General features: G+C 42.3%; 1 protein-coding gene across 1 annotated transcript; it reads left to right on the top strand.

The window, feature by feature from the left end:
* Positions 1-1688: 1688 nt before the first annotated feature.
* On the top strand, positions 1689-14478 carry enc1 (ectodermal-neural cortex 1). The gene is made up of 3 exons (XM_085280115.1): positions 1689-2008; positions 7106-8921; positions 12015-14478. Exon 2 carries the CDS (start codon positions 7112-7114, stop codon positions 8885-8887), a length of 1776 nt encoding a protein of 591 aa, XP_085136241.1. The 5' UTR covers positions 1689-2008; positions 7106-7111; the 3' UTR covers positions 8888-8921; positions 12015-14478.
* Positions 14479-16634: the final 2156 nt, after the last annotated feature.

The raw sequence follows: 16634 nt of genomic DNA on the forward strand, positions 1-16634 counted from the left end.
GGGATTCCCATGATGCACCTTTTCCACTCACCATGTCTTTATACACCTCTCTGCATTGAATCATTAGTTATTATTAATCTCTCACAGCAAGAGGATTCTGTGTTGGAATCCGCTGGAGTACCAGGAGTTCTCCCCATGTCCTCCAGTTTCCATCCATGCTAGCATATGTGTGCAGGGTGTACCCACCTTTCACTCTATGGCATCTGGGACAGGCTCCACCTTGAAGCTTCATGTAAAGTAGTATTACCTAATGGTGATTTGTTAGTGTATGTATTATCAACTTATAGAAAGTACAGTAAAGGGATATCACGTTAGCTTGGACCTCTGACCTCTTCTTCAAGGTCATATAAGGTCAAATTTTCATAAAAGTGTTGAGAATGAGCTGCTTAGTTAGGAATATACTGTAATATAAAGTTATTCAGTTATCCATTGTCTACTCCTATATAATGTTTGTATAATAAAGAAAACATATGTCATGCTACATTTACCTGATTTTTACTGCACTACAAACTTCTTACAAGTGAGCAAAGAAACAATACAAAAACCTGTTTGTCTGCTAGTCTGCTGTTGACAATAATTAATTATTTGACAATAATAATTATTGGCAAATATATTAAATTGTCATTATTTGGCGACAATTATGCTGCCAAATAAAGTAGCATCCTGCACATAACAGGCCTACTTGCATGACTTTGCCCACTAGGTGTCTCTCTTGCCATACACAAAGTCCATGTTAGAGCGCAAAGACGTTTCTCTTCAACACTTTTCAGAGTGTACTTCCCTGGTGAACAGTATGCTGCGTTATCCTCAGCATAAACCGATTGTTCGGTTTTCATCAACAGTCGATGGGAAAGGGAACTGGGCGTGAGTTCTCAACAGCTCTGTGGCCACCACACTGCACATCAAAAACAAACAAACCAAACAGCAACATCACAGCCTCGAGGATCCTCTGAAGAGTTTAGTCACAGCCAAATGCACCGTCAACGAGCACCGCAGATGTGACTCACACAAGATGCTCACAGATAAAATTGGACTTCCCGTTCCCAGCTCTCCCCCCTTTTACTAAAAACCACAGAGACCTTTGTAATCCTATAGGACCTGACACTGGCTCAATGTGACTCAGTCAGACTTTGTGGCATTTCCTATATGTTATTGTTTCACAATGTCTTGGAGTGGCTGTTTAAAGTCTTGAGTCCACAAAGCACAACACCGGAACAATACCTTTAATTTTCTCTTGACTCTTCTGTCACAATGCTGGGTGGATCCTGTTTGGTCTTCTGAGGAACCACTAAACCATTACGTGGACTGCTGCGACGCAGATCCTGCACACTGTATCAGAATTTTACTAAAGCATTTGCCTTTCAAACCAAGTTAAGCACTGCTCCTATCCACGCAGCCTGCTTAGTAGTTACTTTGTAGAAAGATTTAGAGACATATATATATATATATACAGATACGTTAATCATATTAATGATTACGTTAATCATGCATTAGACTCCTCTAATGCATACTTTATTAAGAGTCTGAACGGTCAGAAAGTCCTTAAAAAAGAAAAATTTAACTGAACTCATCTTTAGCGATTACTTGGTAATTATCTTACACAGTGGGATGGTATGGTACATGTTCTCTTTCCTTCGCTCGGTTTCGGACACACCCACTTGTTTCAGTGAGAGAGAAGTGGGAGCGCAGGAGAAGGAGGAGGACACATAGGATTCAGTCACACAGCAGCAGCAGCTTTAGAGGAGCTCATCCAAACATCTCCGCTCATCCTTCACATCACAGCTACCATCTATTGATACCCGGCTGCCCAGAGGTCCATTGAAGCCTCGGTAAACTACCTGTAACTCACAATCGGCGTGGATCTCGACTTAGTATTCCGTGACCTTTCGGATATAAATCCCACGGAGTTGCACTCCCCGAGCGTAAGGCTTGCATCGTGGCTCTTGTAGAAGTGGCATGTTCGAGGGAAACTCCGGGCACAATTGAACTCCTGCTTTCACCCAAAGAGGTAAAACAAAACAAAGCATAATAATAATACTGATTATAATAATGATGATACTAATAATGCTAAACCACCTCACTGCATCATGTTAAAGCGTGTGGCTCGATTGTTACATAGTAACTACGAATGCATCCCCCTTCTGCTCCAGGATGGAGCATTAGGAAGCGCAACAATGTTTACATTCGCTGATCACGTTCAGGTTCATTTTATTGATTTATTGATTTATCGATAGCTGATCTCCCCTCGGTCGTCTGCGTTCATGTCCTCAGCTGTTTCCTTGCACATTCGTGCATGCTGGGGATGTTTTGCTTGTTTAAAATGCGACGTCAGGTGTGACACGCTCTTCTCGACGTTACAAAGCCATGATTTTAATTTATTTAATTAGGTTTTTTTGTTTGTTTTTTCAATTGTACGGCGTTTGTTTGTGCATTTAGACTTGAGATCGTACATTTCGATCTTCAACACTGAAGAAGCAGGCGAACACATCTATAGCTCATTGCTCTTTCCTCTTGTTTTGCATCTTGCTTCAATTACCGCCCCCACTCACCGAGTGGCAGATGTACAGAACGAGGTCCACATAAGCTCCGGTGTTTACTTTTGAAGTGACTCCCCTCCCATCCCTCTTCCTGAGTCCATGGTTGACTGTGAACACCTGGCAATGATTTTTAAACAGGCTGTAGTCAGCCAGGCCCTGGCTCGAGTCCAGTGGCTGCATGTGCATGTCCTTTAACTGTGTGCTTTCTGAGTGAGGCGTGTAGTGTGGGCTTTCTGGGCTGTGTGCTCGGTGTGTGGATCTGATTTCTGTGAGGGGTGGGATGAGGAAGACATCTCTCCCTCTCTCAGCCACTGAGCCAACCACACATCTTGGCACTGCTGGCATTTCTTCCTGTCTGGACCCTTTGGTGTACTGACTGTGGTATTATAATAGAGGGAAGTCCTCCAGAGCAGCGTGGAAACCTCAATGCTGATAAGCTGTCACAAATTATTATTTTAGTCTAGTTGTTTGTATTAACTTGTGCAACAGAGATATTTGCTTTATTATACCACAAGCTGTCACATATTGTAATGGTCATCAAAGGGTTTGTGTTTGAAATTAGGCTGCATTATCTGCACATTTGCGGTAAATTGGGCACCACCTTTGCAACTGTGAGTCTTTCTCTCCACTGTCCTTAAAAATAAACTATAAAAATGACCACTTTGTAAAAGAAATAGAAATATTAATGGCACAGCAGAACTTCTCAGTACTCACAGCAATGTCTTTTGTTCTTTCTGACCAACAGTACAAAACCTTCAGGAATTTTCTCACCAATTTGGTTTGAATGGAGGCAGGGCGGGGACTTAAACTACTTGAGGTTGAACCTCTTTGTAGGTTATGTTAATAAAGTTTCATTAACCTAAAAATCTTTGCTACTTTGCTTTGTCATGAAGCTATGAATAAGTAGGAGGAAGAATGTTGCGCAAAGAAAAAAGAGTCAGAAACATCAGATAATCAGATAAATTATGGTATGAAAAACTTGAGTCACCAAAGAGGGAAGTGCATGTTTCCCAACATGTTATGTAAATGTTGTCATTTGCTTATTATTATTATTATTTTTACTTTGAAATTGATTATATTTTCCTATATTCTCATGGAAAATGATTGCGTCTGCAGATGTGAAGATGTGTCCAGGAGTTTGTTCTCATTTAGAGCAGGAGTAAGACAGCCTGCATTAGTTCATAGCCGAAAAGGGTTTGTCAGTTTAATCCTAGCTTTGAAATAGTTTTCCTTTTGTAACTTCCATGTAATTTACAGTTTCCAGACAGCTGTTAGGAATTTTTACAGACTTGTCACACTCGTGATGTTTGAATGCGCTCTGTGCCTGTGCCCTGTGGATGATGAGATTAAGCAAATTTAAACAGTGATACGAGTTATCTAATTTCCTCTGTAATCAGTGCTTAAGATCAAAACAAGAGAAACGTGCTTATGTTTCAGAGGTTAGTCTAAGTTTAAGCTTATAATCAGGAAGCAAATCCAACACTTTTAAGCGTAAGTGCAGTCTTCAATTATTCTTTCTCGTTGCATTGTCTAAGATTTGTATAAAACTTTTTTTGTTTTGTTTTATTTATTTCTATTTTGAATCTAGCCGTGCTTGTATATGTCACAGACGGGTTTCGGGACCAGCTGCTTGAGCTGGTAATCCAGGCTTTACCCTTTAATATGCAAATAGTTGAGGCATGTGGTTTACTGATCTTTTCATTGTTCACCTTTCCCGCACTCCCCAGTATGCGGGCGTGAGTGAGCACTTTCGTTTGACAACAGGGAAAATGAAGATTGTGCAAACAGATCACCTTTGGTAATTGTGCTGGCCACCAGTGTTGTTTGGAGGAATGAGTGCATTGCAGTGAGATTAAATGGAAAAGCTGTGTTATGCTTTGCTATTTTATTGCCACTAAATGATTTGTTTGGCAAAAGAACAGAGACGGTTAGCAGCTCAGCTAAGTGTCTATCATTTACTGGTAGACTATAATTAGCTTGTAATCATTTTGCTACCTAGTATGAAGCTAAATTATTGGACTAACTGAAGTGTTTATCTGCCAGCTCCAGTGCCTGAGAGTACCAATGGTTCTATTTATTAATATGCCAATGATTAACAAGTGTGAAACCTCTTCATTTTAGCGCCTGACTTATAAGGATCACATATTTAAATCGAGTCACTTACAACCTCCAGTTAGAAACCCTGAGCTGCAATGTGTCCGTGTGTGTGTGTAGCATGTGACGTGTGCAAGGAGATTAGGTGAGGATGTTCTCCTTACAGATGAGCCAGAGGCCAGGAGTTGACAGGTTGCCAGTTTTGTCACTGCAGGAATGCAATAAATCCTGTTCAACCGGTGGCGGTTGGTTTTGGGTTTCATTAACTTGTGATAAATAAGATTCTTCCTCTTTATACAAAGACGTGGAATGGCTGTCCTTTGAGCTGTGCGCTGACATCCCTGTGCGAACATGTTCAAAGGGACAAAGCCCAGAATCATTAGGATTCATCCTCTGAGCACCCTGAATGCCAAAAAAATAAAATCAAAATTCATAGCTGTTCATTCAGTATGCATTGAGATATTAAGCCCAAGGTATGAGTGCCACTGCTCACCAGAAATCCCCACTGGACTTGCATTTATACCTGCAGGGATTGGGCTTGATTTCCTATTCATGAGACTGCATTCTGAGGATTTTGGAACAGATGATGCAACTTAGCGAAAATGGAAACTGTCCTTAGCTCTCTGTAGCTTTCTGTTTTTTGAAGAGGAGTCATTTATGACAGCAAGGAACTTTTGAACTCTTTCACTCTTGAAGTGAAAATCCTATCATTCGAACATCAAATGCTCGCCACCTCAGAATCAGAATCAGAATCAGAATACTTTATTGATCCCTGGGGGAAATTATTTTTTGTTACAGTGCTCCATTTTAAACCAACATTAAGACAAGACAGACAATACGCTAACTAAGAATAGTACAATATATACATATATATACATACATACATACATAAGTCACTCATAAATAAATAGTTGGAAAAGAAACATGTGTAGTTGTAGCAGCAAACAGTGTGTTAAGTGGATGCGTTGTACAGGGAGATGGCCACAGGCAGGAATGATTTCCTGTGTCGTTCAGTGGTGCTTTTCGGTAATCTCAGTCTCTCACTGAACGAGCTCCTGTGACTGACCAACATGTCATGGAGTGGGTGGGAGGTGTTATCCAACATTGTCTTTATCTTGGACAGCATCCGCCTCTCCGACACCACCTTGAGGGAGGTGTTTTACAAACCTGTAGGTTTGTAAAACATTTGCTTGCTGACAGAGCATATATATATATATATATATATATATATATATATATATATATATATATATATATATATATATATATATATATATGACTTCCTTTAAGCGTTGAACCTCCATAGAAATTCATAGGAATTCAGTTTTTATTAAACGTCTACATCTGTTTTATACCTAGCATATAAATGGAAGTCTGTTCCTTCTTCTGAAGCATTTTATTGATGTTTTTTTTTTCTTATTGAGCCATCAGAACTTTTTAATCATTATAATTTACAGCAGCTGTCAGGTTGTGGAGCTATTTGCAGTCAAGAATGAAATTACAAAACCATTAGAAACAAGCCCAGTCCTGTTTTTGTACTAAAACCTACCCTTACTACTAGGATTAACCAGCCTTCTATCAAATTCTATCAAGACCGATAGACTTAGGGGCAGGCTGACAACTTAAAATGTCTGTCAGCTGTGGATTTACTGGGTCAGACAGAGACTTGGTCCCTCTGTAAATAGAGTGCAGAAGGCACTAGACATGTCTAGAAATTGGTTGGAATAAAAGCGAGCTGTGAGCGAGCACAGGGCGAAGACAGTGAAGATGGGAGCTGTGATTTTCTGGAAGGAGAGTGCATTTCTCAGAGGCTTAAAAGAGACCCACTGTCTCTTTCTTTTTCCCTTTTCATGAAGAATCCTCTGCAAAGGGAAACTTCATTGTTAATCGTGGCATCTCTGAAAGAGGAGGATTAGCATTGCTCAGAGCTGCAAGGCCTTGCAGTCTCTGCAAGAACACAATTGTTATCTACTCGACCTTCAGAACCCTCAGATTTATGCTGTTTTGTAATTTGTAATCACTTGATCTCTTTCTGAATATCTTGATCTCTTGGGAATGATTGAGATTCCTCCTCCAAAAATACATTTTACGTTTTTGTTTTTTTATCTCATTGTGGATATCAGTGCCCAACAATGTAATATATCAGCATCAACATCACCACATAGTGCATCCACTGTATTCACTTCACTAAACCTACATTTTTATGACTAATTGTACAGGACAAACAGTTTGTTTGCACTGTAAAGCTCCTGATTAATAGCTACTACATGCCCCATTTTTCAACATAAATTGCATCTAGCTTTAAATTTTAGTGGATGTGTTTAAAAGGTTAAGATACACCATATTACAGACTATTTGAAGACGGAAGATACACGTTGTGGGAAATGTTGAATTGGTGAATAATAATTATGTGTAGTGGGCTTCAAATGTGCAGTGCATTGATGAGAGATTTTTCTTTATCTCTTTCATTTTAGGATTCAATGAAAATGTCCGTGTGTGTCCATGAGAACCGAAAATCGCGAGCCAGCACCGGCTCCATGAACATCTACCTTTTTCACAAGTCCTCCTATGCCGACAGCGTCCTTATGCACCTCAACTCGCTGCGGCAGCAAAGGCTTTTCACCGACGTCTTGCTCCATGCTGGCAGCCGCTCCTTTCCCTGCCACCGCGCAGTGCTGGCTGCCTGCAGTCGCTACTTTGAGGCCATGTTCAGCGGTGGCCTGAGGGAAAGTCAGGCCAGTGAGGTTGACTTCCATGATTCGATCCACCCGGAGGTTTTGGAGCTCCTGCTGGATTACGCTTATTCATCACGGGTGGTCATCAATGAGGAGAATGCAGAGTCGTTGTTGGAGGCTGGGGACATGTTGGAATTTCAGGACATCCGGGATGCCTGCGCAGAATTCTTAGAGAGAAACCTTCACCCATCCAACTGCCTTGGCATGCTTCTGTTGTCAGATGCCCATCAGTGTACCAAGCTGTCAGAGCTCTCCTGGGGCATGTGCCTCAGCAACTTTCCTGCTATTTGCAAGACGGAGGACTTCCTCCAACTGCCCAAAGATATGGTGGTGCAGCTTTTATCACATGAGGAGCTAGAGACAGAAGACGAGAGACTGGTTTACGAAGCTGCTCTTAACTGGATCAACTACGACTTGGAAAGGAGGCACTGCCATCTCCCGGAGCTCCTGAGAACGGTTCGCCTTGCGCTATTGCCTGCCATCTTTTTAATGGAGAACGTCTCTACCGAAGAGCTAATTAACTCCCAGGCCAAGAGCAAGGAGCTGGTGGATGAAGCTATTCGCTGTAAGCTGAAAATCCTGCAGAACGATGGCGTTGTTAACAGCCCATGTGCTCGACCCAGAAAAACCAGCCATGCCCTGTTTCTTCTGGGTGGCCAGACTTTCATGTGTGACAAGTTGTACCTTGTGGACCAGAAAGCCAAAGAGATCATCCCAAAGGCTGACATCCCCAGTCCACGGAAGGAGTTTAGTGCCTGTGCAATTGGATGTAAGGTGTACATCACTGGTGGCAGAGGCTCAGAAAATGGCGTGTCCAAAGATGTTTGGGTCTATGACACTGTCCATGAGGAATGGTCAAAGGCGGCACCCATGCTGATTGCCAGGTTCGGCCACGGGTCTGCAGAGCTGAAACACTGTCTCTACGTCGTAGGTGGTCACACCGCAGCGACAGGCTGCCTTCCAGCTTCTCCATCAGTGTCTCTCAAACAGGTGGAGCAGTTTGACCCCGTGGCAAACAAGTGGACAATGGTAGCTCCTCTGAGAGAGGGTGTGAGCAACGCAGCAGTAGTTAGCGTCAAACTCAAACTCTTTGCTTTCGGAGGAACCAGCGTCACCCACGACAAGCTGCCCAAGGTGCAGTGCTACGATCCGCAGGAGAACCGATGGACCGTGCCTGCATCCTGCCCTCAGCCATGGCGCTACACAGCCGCCGCTGTCCTGGGAAACCAGATCTTCGTCATGGGCGGAGACACAGAGTTCTCAGCATGCTCAGCATACAAGTTCAGCAGCGAGAGCTACCAGTGGACAAAAGTGGGTGATGTGACTGCCAAGAGGATGAGCTGCCAGGCTGTGGCATCAGGGAACAAACTCTATGTGGTGGGTGGGTACTTTGGCACACAGAGGTGTAAAACTCTGGACTGCTATGACCCCACACTGGATGCATGGAACAGCATAACTACAGTGCCATACTCACTCATTCCTACTGCTTTTGTCAGCACCTGGAAACATCTACCTGCTTGAGTTCAGAACCCTCTACATGCACCCTTTCCATTAGGTAAGATCGTGCTCCTGATGCCTTTGATTTTACGTGCCTTGTGGAGTACTGGTATTATGCGATATATGAGAACAGTTGTATGAAGCAGGTTTTTTTTGTTTCAGTTGGAGCTGTAAAAAAATCCAATAAATTGCCTGAAGTAACTGGAAATTTAACTAGAAATACGAAAAAAAAAAAACCCCACCTCAGCAGTACACTTCCCTTCTGTTTGAGACTAGCACCTCGAGGCTATGTTAGCCACTGCTATAAGACATCTGACTCTTTGACAGCTCTGTCAGCATTCGTGTTTGATCTAGGGCAGTCCAAGAGTCGGGTTTTCCCAAGGGAAATCATACAATTTGATCCTTTTTTAAGAACCCTCTATCACAAATCTGACAGTGCTACACTAGAGCGATTCTTTGACGCAACCTTTGAAGGGTTTGACAGTTTTTGGTAGTATAAACACTCAGTATTGAATTGCATTATTAATGTTTTACCCCCGTATAGATGTATGTCTATGTGAATTGCATTTAGAGTTTGAAGTATCATGATTTTAAAGTTAAAAAGAATTCAGGCCTGTAACATGATGCAATTTTTCACTCTGTTAGGCTTTTAGATTTTCACAATAAGAGTTATACTGGCACGATAAGTGGAGTGGAGGGCAGACCAGTGGGGGATTGATAGGGCTTGTGTGCTTTAGTTAAGTGAGTTATGCGGCTGCGGGGATGGGCCGAAGGACAGAGAGGGTAATTGAAAGAGAATAGGATACTTTTATTGCTCCTGTGGGGGAAATCTCTCTAAGAGGGAAAAAGGGGTCTGCCAATTAGACAAGCTCCACACCAGCAGGCTGCAACACCCCAGCGCGGATAATCCACTCTCAGTTGCCTTCCTTTGATGAGGTTATGGTCTTTACACTGGGTGAGAGGGAGGTGGCCGGCGACTCACGCAGTGTCGGAAACCATTCATCATCAGCTACAAGATGAGGCGACTGCGAGAAGTGGCAGCGAGGGACATGAGGAGGCGTTGTAAAGCTAGACGGCGTGAGACCTACCCCTCAGCCCACTCAAACACACACCATCCTTCATAGTAGTGGCCTCGCTCTGAAAATTTACGGTCTCTTCCGGTTCCGTCTGTGCCTTCCTGGTCTTATTTTTAACTACGGTCTCCGGCTCTGATGGTAAATAGGCTGGACGTATGTGGAGCATGGGTAGTGAGCTGGCAAACCTGATCTTTCTGCGCACTGCAGGCTGGAGGGTCATGATCACATCACATCAGACAATCACTGCAACCTACTCCGATGCCCACGCACACATAGCCTTGCAGACAGTCTTTCATTTTTCTCTATTTTTTTCTGAAATGGCTAGCAGGTATGAATGCAAAGTACTGACACACACAAACGGTGTCCCACTTGATAATCCCAGGAAACTGCTCGGAGTGGCATCACTGCTATAAGGCTGTGATGTTCCTCTTCTTTACTGGATGAAATATTTTGCATTGTTTCTTTTTTTGTGTGTGACTTGTCTCTGAAAGAGAGACTGAAGGCCTGAACTATCTGTAAGCCAGCGCAATAAAATGCTCAGTGAAGTGAATAATCCTGCCACTAATTTAATAGAGAATTTGTTTTTTTTCTGTGTCTGCCTGTCATGGCAACTGACAGTCTACTCAATGAACGCGGTGAAAAGATGAAATGTGGAGGAATGGAAAAGAAGGCTGACTGTTTAGGAATAAAAGGAGAATGAAGGATGTTAGACCTCACAGGAGGAGATTGTAGCTGTGAGGGGAAAAAACGAAGTTTGCAGTCTTTTTCTCCCAGGGGAAAATTCCTAACTCCTCTTTGAGTTCTCCTTTTTTATTTTCTCAGAAAGCTGTTAGCAGGGGAAAATGGTTGAAGAATTACCACCAAAATGCCTAATGTGAGGCATAACAGAATCATTTTAGGCCTCAGTCTTTGTATGGGTGAAGCGAATATAATGGTTGATGGCTTTTGTTAGCGTCAGATGAAGCCACGCTAGCTTTTTCTCAATTTTCCACAGTTAGCTGCTAAGCTAAACTAAGATAAGATAAGCTAAGCTAATAATCCCATCTTTTAGAACATGTCAGAGTAATCAGGCTTCAAACAACAAACTATTGACATAAAAGTAAACAAATGGAGATCACACAGTATCCACTGCTTTAAATACTCTAGCAAATCTGTGTTAATCTCTGGACTAAAACAAAACTCAGGACTCCAGTTTTCAGACTACTAATAATTTTGAACAGAAATCCAGTACTTAAATAGGTTTCTGGATCTGAAGGTACACAACAGCACTACTCATACGGGGAGAGTGTAACACAGACATATACTCATATGCACTTCACTCATCTCTTTTCACTCTCTATGTGTTTATGCACTACTTTGCATTTAGTCACGAGTTATTATTATTAGTTTCTTCCTGTTAAAAGGGGGAGTTTTTCCTTCCCACTGTTGCCAAGTGCTTGCTCATAGAGGGTTGTCTGACTGTTGTGGTTTTCTCTGTATTATTGTAGTGTCTTTACCTTACAGTATATAGCACCTCGAGATGACTATTGTTGTGGTTTGGCGCAATGTATAAACAAAATGGAATTTAATTAAACTGAATATACTGCTAACAGAAGGAAACTTGTAACCAACATGTGAGGCACGCTCACCCAAATGACACCAAACACTACACTTCTCTCACTGTGGTTCCCAGCAATACATTCACTGAGTTTGAATTAGATTCACTGATTCTGCAGTAAAACACAACCTGTGGACTGTTCATACTCCTAAATTGTTGTTTAGATCATGTGCATCACTCATGTCTGTCATGATTATTAAGTGAATTAAACACAATCCAATACTGCTCATGTAAAGACAAATACACGTCTCCAAAAAGCTGACTCAACAGCAGGGATACAGTCCACTAGGCAGGAGTTTGGTTTTATTTTGTGCACCCTGACTCTTTAGACAGAAAAAAAATCTTTTATTCCTAATCCATCTTCTGTACTGTTTTGATTAATTAAAAGGTCACCTTTAAACTGTTTAGCACTGTTTGCTTTCAGGCATTTTCACCTTATTAGCCTGCCTAATGAGTCTTTCTTTTCTCTCTCCCTTAGATTTCCCTGTTTTGCATCATCTACTGGTCTCCCAACTGTGAAGAAGCACACATTCTTTTTCTCCAAAAGAGACACTGAGCAGTGATGTACAGACGCCCGCATTCATTTTGATGTTGCAAAGAGGCAAAAAAAGAAAGAAGAAAAAAAATCAGAGGCATGGACAGATGGACGCTTTCACTAGAACGATGCCATCTCTCGTTTTGTGAGATGGAAGCTGAGGCGTACAGTAAAAAGAAGTTCACGCAAACAAACCAAACAAACTGCTGCTTGGCACAAACTCCCACTCTGCGTGGGGAATTTTACACTTGTGCTTTCATGCTGCCACTGGCGTGCTGAAAACATATCACACTACCTGCATTTCTTTCCCCCCGTTCAGTCATGAAATGCTTGTTAGGACTTTATTGTTGTTTTTAAATATTAAGAGAAAAAGAAGAAAAAAATGTATAGCATGACAGATGCCCTGTTTAGATTGCTGGAGGTGGAACACGAGGATAGGTTAAAGTTTGACTGAACATAGATGATTTATAAAAGGCAGAATGAAGGAGCAAACACCCCCTCAGTCCTCTAATAAGCTCTTCCGTTTGTATCTTCTTTTGCGTCGTTTCAAGCTTGTGCGTCTAACAGCTGTGACACAGAAACAAACCAGGCAGTGACAGGGCACTGCCTGGTTTGTGAGGTTTTGATGGCCAACACAAGCTGAGTTGGAAGAGGTTGGAGGGGTAGATCTGTGCATGGCCAAGGAGTGGGATGGGGTGAAGGTGCCTTGAGGTCATGACCTTACATGTTTGCATGTGACGCTCGCTGAACCAACCCACTGTACACAGGGCTGGGCGGATTTCGGCAGGCTCGGAAGGAACGCCGTAACACTTCATGCTGTAAAAGACTGGCTTTGCTTCTGACAAACGCAGCGGCTCGCTCGCCTGAGTCGTAGCTGAACCCTTTTTTGAGCATGTTTGTGGTGATTCGCTAAGAAAACAAACAAAAGATAACAAAAAAACTGGCATGGACTCTCGTCACCTTAAACGCAAACTGAGAAGTTATCAGTTTCTTCTTAAACTTGCTGCAATGTAGTCTTAATTTATATGGCAATGAATACTCTTGTTATGTTAAGATGTTTTAATCGTATTTATTTTCTTCTCTGCCTGTGTTCATTATGTGAATGTATGTTTGGGTTATGTTGTGCATGGCCGGTTGTTGTGTTTTAATTTCATCGCAGTTGGGGCGGGCGGCTGTATTTTGGACAGTCCAGTTTTTTGCGTGAGGTACTTGGTTCTTTTAAGAGAAACCTCTCCCAGGGTTTCATGGATGCAAGAGGCAGAATGACTCACACTACGGATAATGTAAAGCAGTCATTAGCAAGACTATAGAGTCCCTTACACTATAGAAGACTGAACGGCTTTGAAAGAAATGTTGTTTTAATTCTCTTTAAGCTCTAATCTGGGTCCAAACTTGCCTTAAATCAGCCTAAATAGGAGACCAAATGAAGTGGGTTAGATGAACCATAAAACAGAAAAGGCTGGCAGATTGGTGCAGTATATGACCCAGTACCAACAAGGGAGAGTAACCCTGACATGGCTAAGATTGTGACAGCTGGACGACTGTCACATGTGCTAACTTGGCTTCTCGTGAGTCTTTGTAATCATTAGGTTAAGAACTCCAGTAAGCTGTGCATTGTTAAGGGCAGACACCACAGTGCTTTTCACCATAGTGTCATTCATACACATTAAAAAAAAGAAGAAAAAAAAAAAGAGGTATCCGAAGACCAAACTATGTGTCATTAAACACTTTCATATGAAACACTTGGCAACATTAATCAGCGTTTTTCATCTGTGTGTCTGTCTGTGTGACCTGAACATTGGCGTTTTACATTTGAATATTAATGGTATCATTGAATTTCAATGTAAGAGGTAATGTTTTGGTGGAATATGTATGTAATTTTTTTAAAACTTCTATGTGCACTCAAATTAAATCAACAGGGGATTAACAGCCCAGTAAATTCTGCTTCAGCGCCCCAAGCCACCCAAAAGTTCCCTTTTATTGTCAATTTCAGGACAAACCATTGTGGCTCCATAAGTTTGACCTCATCCAACCACGGAACACGGAGCCTCCGGCCCCGCCAATCAGACGGGAGTACTTCTTTCCCTGTAGAACACAAGTTTCCCTGGCAACAAGAGAGTAATGAATGCCCCTTCAATTTGCACCTAATTGCTGAGTGGCATTTCCCATTTCAGCTCTTTGCCCTCCTTTATCCTCTTGTTTTATCTGGAAATCCAGCCGGCTCAGAATCGGATGCAGTATCTTGCTTTCATGTGTTGATGTAAATTAAGCCACCGTCGGTGTGCATCGGTTCCTTTCGTCATGTAAGAGTTTTAATTTCTATTTTTATGGCATTATTTTGTACATGTGATTTTTTTCACAATGTGAAATTCATGGCTAAATAAACATGAGAGTTTTTTCCTCTTGACTGTAAAGTGTTGTGTCTTTCTTCTCAGTGCCAAAAACCATTTGTCCATTGGCTTGTTTTAACGCGGTGGTGGTGGTGGTGTGTATTTTAAAGGGCGCAAGGCAGCTTCAGCACAGCATAGGAGACTTTCTGCACTGCTGCATGTTTCACATATTTCGGCAGCTTTGGGGTGAACGCAGCAGCCAGAGCGTCCTGAGGTATTTAAGGCAGTATATCATGCGTACGGCTTTTGTTCTGTGGAGGAGGGACTGAAATCATCTTATCTGTGCCCCTGGCTTCTGAGCTTCCTGCACAAGAACAGCCAGATACTTTCCCTTTCTCTGTCAAGTCACCTTGGCAACAGCAACCTTTTTTTTTCCCTGCCAACTGTGGGGGCTGGAAGACATCATGAAATCTTAAAAAGCACCTCCCCAGCCCTGACTCCCCCTCTCACTTTTTACACCCCCTCCCCCTCCTCTATCTTCCAATGAAATGCATTGCAAAGCAGCACGCTAGTAGTGAAGTCCTTGCTGCTTTAGGACGTCCCCAGGTTTTAACAAGTAACAAGTTTTAACATCCCATCAGCCCGCGACCGCAGAGCGCACCGCCACCGGCTGAGTTCCTCCAGCTCCAGCTCTGCTGACTCTGTTTACATTCTTCGCCCTGACACAACTCCTGACCGGTGACATGTGGTTGAGAAACACCAGTTCTACTGGATCCCCGACCCTCATGCAAGCAAAAACACGCTGGAGGGGAGGGGATGGTGGCTTGAGAAATAAACAAGTGTTTTTTCTGACTGTGTCAGCATGTGCTGAGATGTTGTGAAAAAACAAAAAAAGCTGTGAAAAATCGTACCGGCACCATTTTCACTTTTCTTACAAGAATGTTTTTCTCAAGCACTCTGAGATCCGGGGGAAAAAACCAACATCAAGCTGACACTGAAGGTTAAATGCGAGGGCTTTGTGTGTGGGAGGCCCCTCTGTGCCTCAACAGTCCCTTCATTAATCAAGACAGGAAGTTGGGCTTCCTGTCCGCCAGGATGTCGGCCTTACCCCCACCTCCCTGCGCCTCCCAGACCATACCGAGGGTGGCTCGACCCTTTAACACTGTGAATCCTTTGGGTGCTGTAAGCTTATGCAGAACTTGGCTTGAACAGACTAAAAGTCTAGGATTTTGTGTGGGCAGTCTGTATGTGTGGCCGAGTGTGATAAAAACAATGTACCTACATGTCACCGTCGCCTGGCAACGCAGGCATTAGGCTTGACTCAGTAATGTGCATACACGCACACGCGCACACAGACAAAAACATTTCAGATTTTTTTCCAGTAAAATATAAAAACTGCACATTTGTTGTGTCTTTACCACCACTCTGTGTTTTGTAAATGTCAGCAGATGATCTGGAACATGAATGAAAGATGAATGAAAAAGTATCAAAGGTCTTATTGATTTATTTATACAAATTTTGAGATGGGGCACAAAAATGTTCCTGAACAATTAAATATAATTACGTGGCTATATGGTATCATTATATTTTATTCATCTTGCATTAGAAGGCCAAAACAAACAGTGCATAAGTCTCAGTGCTGGTTTGTCTGGGGTACTGAACTCCAAGATCTTTGGTTCCTATAGAAAATACAAATACATATACAGATATTTAGTTTCATTTTATTTGTAGATTCTTCCATTTCTCAAAACTGATGGGCACTGTAGTTTTTAACTTTACTGCTACTCAAGCATGAGTCAGAGTGCATTTTATGTCGGTGACTTTTTACAGTTGTTTACGAGTACACATGTGATGCACTGATGAGTACTTCCAGCATTGGCACTGTGTATGTGAGATGGCCCCAGAATGAGGGCGAACATTTGGCAAATGATGTTTTTAATTGCCTTTGGAAACAATAAAGCTCCATGGTACAAAGAAATTACAGCATACAATATCAGATTAGTACTATGCTCACAGTAGGGGGAAGGCTTCTGAGAGTTAAATGTGCATATTCTCTTCAACCTAAAGCCATAAATTCAATATCAGGATGACATGCCACAAAGCGGCAGTGTCAGACATGAGGCCTAGGGGGCCAGTATCGACCCGGCAAAGACTCAATTAGCCCAGTGGATGGCTTTGGAAAATAGGAAGGATTTCTATACTACATGAAAGCAATAAATTGATCTAAAATTTA

Source organism: Mchenga conophoros, linkage group LG7 (genome assembly GCF_057382185.1).
Source record: "Mchenga conophoros isolate Kocher_MC1m ecotype Shallow Benthic linkage group LG7, M_conophoros_male_GT1.1, whole genome shotgun sequence".
Lineage (NCBI taxonomy): Eukaryota > Metazoa > Chordata > Actinopteri > Cichliformes > Cichlidae > Mchenga > Mchenga conophoros.